Source organism: Sinocyclocheilus grahami, unplaced genomic scaffold (assembly GCF_001515645.1).
Source record: "Sinocyclocheilus grahami isolate Dianchi unplaced genomic scaffold, SAMN03320097.WGS_v1.1 scaffold1622.1, whole genome shotgun sequence".
Lineage (NCBI taxonomy): Eukaryota > Metazoa > Chordata > Actinopteri > Cypriniformes > Cyprinidae > Sinocyclocheilus > Sinocyclocheilus grahami.
Genome location: NW_015506801.1, coordinates 126985 through 130741, shown reverse-complemented (window position 1 = coordinate 130741; position 3757 = coordinate 126985). Strand labels below are relative to the sequence as shown.

General features: G+C 32.8%; 2 protein-coding genes across 2 annotated transcripts in view; one reads left to right on the top strand and one right to left on the bottom strand.

Annotated features, from left to right (window-relative positions):
- ctss1 (cathepsin S, ortholog 1) overlaps positions 1–3757 on the top strand; it is an 8919-nt gene that overhangs the window by 1239 nt on the left and 3923 nt on the right. The window contains exons 2-4 of the mRNA XM_016257960.1: positions 39–160; positions 2042–2164; positions 3556–3702. Coding sequence (XP_016113446.1) covers positions 41–160; positions 2042–2164; positions 3556–3702 — 390 coding nt within the window. The 5' untranslated portion in view covers positions 39–40. The remainder of the gene's footprint in view (positions 1–38; positions 161–2041; positions 2165–3555; positions 3703–3757) is intronic.
- The window catches only part of LOC107571627 (glycerol-3-phosphate dehydrogenase [NAD(+)], cytoplasmic-like), a 12243-nt gene continuing 12096 nt past the window's right edge, over positions 3611–3757 (bottom strand). Inside the window, exon 7 of the mRNA XM_016257961.1 lies at positions 3611–3657. Coding sequence (XP_016113447.1) covers positions 3611–3657 — 47 coding nt within the window. The remainder of the gene's footprint in view (positions 3658–3757) is intronic.

Here is a 3757-nt window from a genome sequence, read left to right as displayed (position 1 = left end):
GTGTGTGTGTGTGTGTGTGTGTGTGTGTGTGTGTGTAGGTATGATCAGGTTTGTTCTGGTTCTGGTGTGTGTGTTGCTGGTCTGTTCTGAGATCAGACGTCTGACTGATGATCAGTGGATGGCCTGGAAATCTCAACACAATAAGACCTACAGAAACACAGTAAGTACAAACACACACACACGGTTAATCTCTCTCTGTCTATGTCGGTCTGTTTGCCGTTTGTCCCACTGAACTGAGATCAGCAGAATGGGGTTTGTGATGCTCCAGCTGAGCAGTTCTCTAACGCTCAAGTGTCACCTCATATTTCCCATTAAAAACATGATCATTTAAACCCGTAAGCGCTGAGGATTGCTCCTGGAGTGCAGACACAATCAGCTCAAGTGGTGCAGTGAAATGATTAAATAAAACGCAAGCGTGCAGGACTGTGATTGGTCCGGTCTAATCTGTTCTGAGAACTGTAACCGTCATGTAAAGCCAGCTGTTGTGTGTTGTGCACTAACACAGACTTTAATGACTATTTTATGATTATTTCTAAATCCTTATGTAAAGCAGTATCTGTTTTTAAAGTGCATGAAAAGCATTTAGAAATAAACACCTAAATGACTTGCCTGGAGTTCAGCAATAAGACAATAAAAGAAATGAGGGGAAATGTGTGAAGACTTCAGAATTTCTCTGTCCAAAAGCAACAAATGATGATTATTTCAGGTATTAGTGACTACAAAGTAGAAAATGTAATTCTGCTTATTGTCAACAAACAGGAAGTCAAACAGGAAGTCAAGAACTTCCAATTAAGACTTAACACTACAGGTGAATTAAAGTAAATAATAAGTAAATATGCAAACTAACAGGTAACTAATTACAGGACATTAAGACAAATGTTGTGTATTACAAGTTTTCTAAACAGTTACTATTTAATATGCAAATAAGGCATTATCTACTAAAATACACACTAATTTCATACATTTACAGAATAGAAGTCTGAGCATTGTTTCAAAATTCTTGTTTGGTTTTGTTGTCATATTAGAGTTAAATATATTTCTAGAAGGGATTTAGGATTTCTCTTTTTATCACTCCATAAATCAGAAAATACTGAAAAAAGACAGAAAACAAACACATTTTCACCATGTTTTTAGGAATAGAATGTTGTTTAAATCAGTGTGAATGAAATATAAACAAACCCCTCAGTAAAAACCTTCAGAATATAGAGAGGAATAAAACTCTAAGTTTCGGTCTTTGTAAGTGCTGCTGAAGTGGAGAAAAAAATCATTTTGTGCAAATAGATGCAAAATAGATGCAAATAGATAAAGTATAATTATAAAACCAGGCAAATGATATTTGAACAAACCCCTCAGTAAAAACCTTCAGAATATAGAGAGTAATACAACTGTAAAGTTTGGTGTTTGTAAGTGCTGCAGAAGTGGAGAAAAAAACTCATTTTGAGAAATCGCTTTTAAAGATGAATTGAAATTTAAATCTAAAGACGTAAATAGATAAAGTGTAATAATAAAATCAAGCAAATGAAATATAAACAAACCCCTCACTAAAAACCTTCAGAATATAGAGAGGAATAAAACTCTTAAGTTTTGGTGTTTATAAGTGCTGCTGAAGTGGAGAAAAAAACCCTTTAAAGATAAACGTTGTAATTGAAATATAGATGCAAATCGATAAAGTGCAATAATAAAATCAAGCAATATAAACAAACCCCTCAGTAAAAACCTTAAGAATATAGAGAGGAATAAAACTGTAAAGTTTGGAGCATGTAAGCGCTGCTGAAGTGGAGAAACAAACTTTTAAAGATGTGGAATGGAACTGAAATCTACAGATGCAAATAGATAAAGTGCAATAAAATAAGCACTTAAATGTAAGAAACAATTGTCTTGTGGAAAACTGTTAAATCCAGTGTCTAGTTCTTCCACAAAAACACTTTCCAGCAACCAGTAAGTGGTTAGAAGTTGCATGAAGCCAGACTGAGACAGTGTTGTGTGGTTTAGTGTGCATATGCATCAGTTCGTGAGCATGTGAGTGTGTGTTGTGTTCTAGAGAGAAGAGCGTCACAGGAGAGGCGTTTGGGAGCAGAATCTTCTGGATATTGTGAAACATAATGAGGAGACGGCCGTCGGTCTGCACTCATACACACTGGGACTGAACCAGCTCAGCGACATGGTACTTTAACACACACAGTCATTCCTCAGAACTCTGCCAGTATAAATAGAGATATAGCAAGATGCTTCATGGGGAAACACTGAATATGGCCAAAGGAAGTCCCCCATTCTAAATAAATGAACCAGTCATGTCACTGCAGTGCTCTTAGAAGCTCCAGTTACCATAGAAACACTTGTAAGACTCGTATATGCCAACGTGAAATATGTGCTTTTTAAATCTGTGGTATATTTGCTGGTTTGAAATAAAGACTGAAAATATTTGAAATAAAGACTGAAAGAGACTAATCTCACATTGGCAGAAGTAATAATTTTAGATGAAAACTATATTGCTCATAAAACTCCAATTAAATCCAGTTAAAAATGTAATTATTAAAATCCAAAAGTTAAAATAAGTAATTTTAAAATAAATACAATCTACATAAAAATACTTACCAAAAGTAATTAAATCATGAAAATGTCAAATTACGATCATTTTTGAACTCTAAACAACCAAATAAAACACGTACTCATATTAATTATAAAAAATTTAAATGACAATAAAAACAATCTAGCGAAAATTTATTAATTAAAACATTTTAATAAAAAAAAAAAAAAAATTTATTAAGTAATTAAATAACATTTCAACAATTAAATAACATTTATTTTCAATTAAAATAAAAGCTTCGTAAATAAAAACAAAAATAAAACATTTACTAAAATGAATTAAATCATAACAAATTTAAAATAATCTTCAAATAAAAACAATTAAAATAAAACTCAAAATAAATTATAAAATAAAGATTAAAAATGAAATAAATTTAAAATAAAATTATTTAAAATTAATTATTTCAAAGTACAAGCAATTACAAACAATTTTAAATGAATAAAACAAATTATAAATAAACAAATAAAATACATTTATGTTAGCTTAATAAAAGGAGAAAAATACCTTCCAGTGTATTAAGAACAATACATTTAATTAAAAGAGCAAACTTTTTTTTTACCCATTAGCAGATGTGTGATATCATGTCATTCACACCTCAGATTTGAAAAAGTCTCTTGAATTTGGGCGTGTAAAGCTGTGGGAAAGTGTGAGTGAAGAAGGGAGAATACAACCAATAAAACACAGACCTAAAACACCCTCATTATACAGAAAAATGAATATTAAAATATGAGCAGAGGGGAGAAAAAACAAACAACTGAGTCAGGGGCCTCCATGATATGTTTTTCAAAATATAACCCAATTATAATGAAATCAAGAAATGTTTTCATTAAAGACTACTAACTAGATGTAAACCATTTACATCTTAAGTACATCTACTGTATCTTGATTACATTTTTTCATAGGCTACGTCTTAAGTGCAGGTCAAAGGTCAGATGAATTGAGTTGTGTGTGTATGTGTGTGTGTTTAGACTGCAGATGAGGTTAATCAATTGAATGGTTTACTGGAGGAAGATTTTCCCGATGTCAACATAACATCCCCGCCTCCATCACACCAGCCCCCCCCTCCACGAGTCAACTGGACGGCGCACGGGATGGTTAGTCCTGTCCAGAACCAGGTGTGTGTCTGTGTGTGTGTGTGTGTGTGTGTGTGTGTGTGTGTGTGTGTGTGTG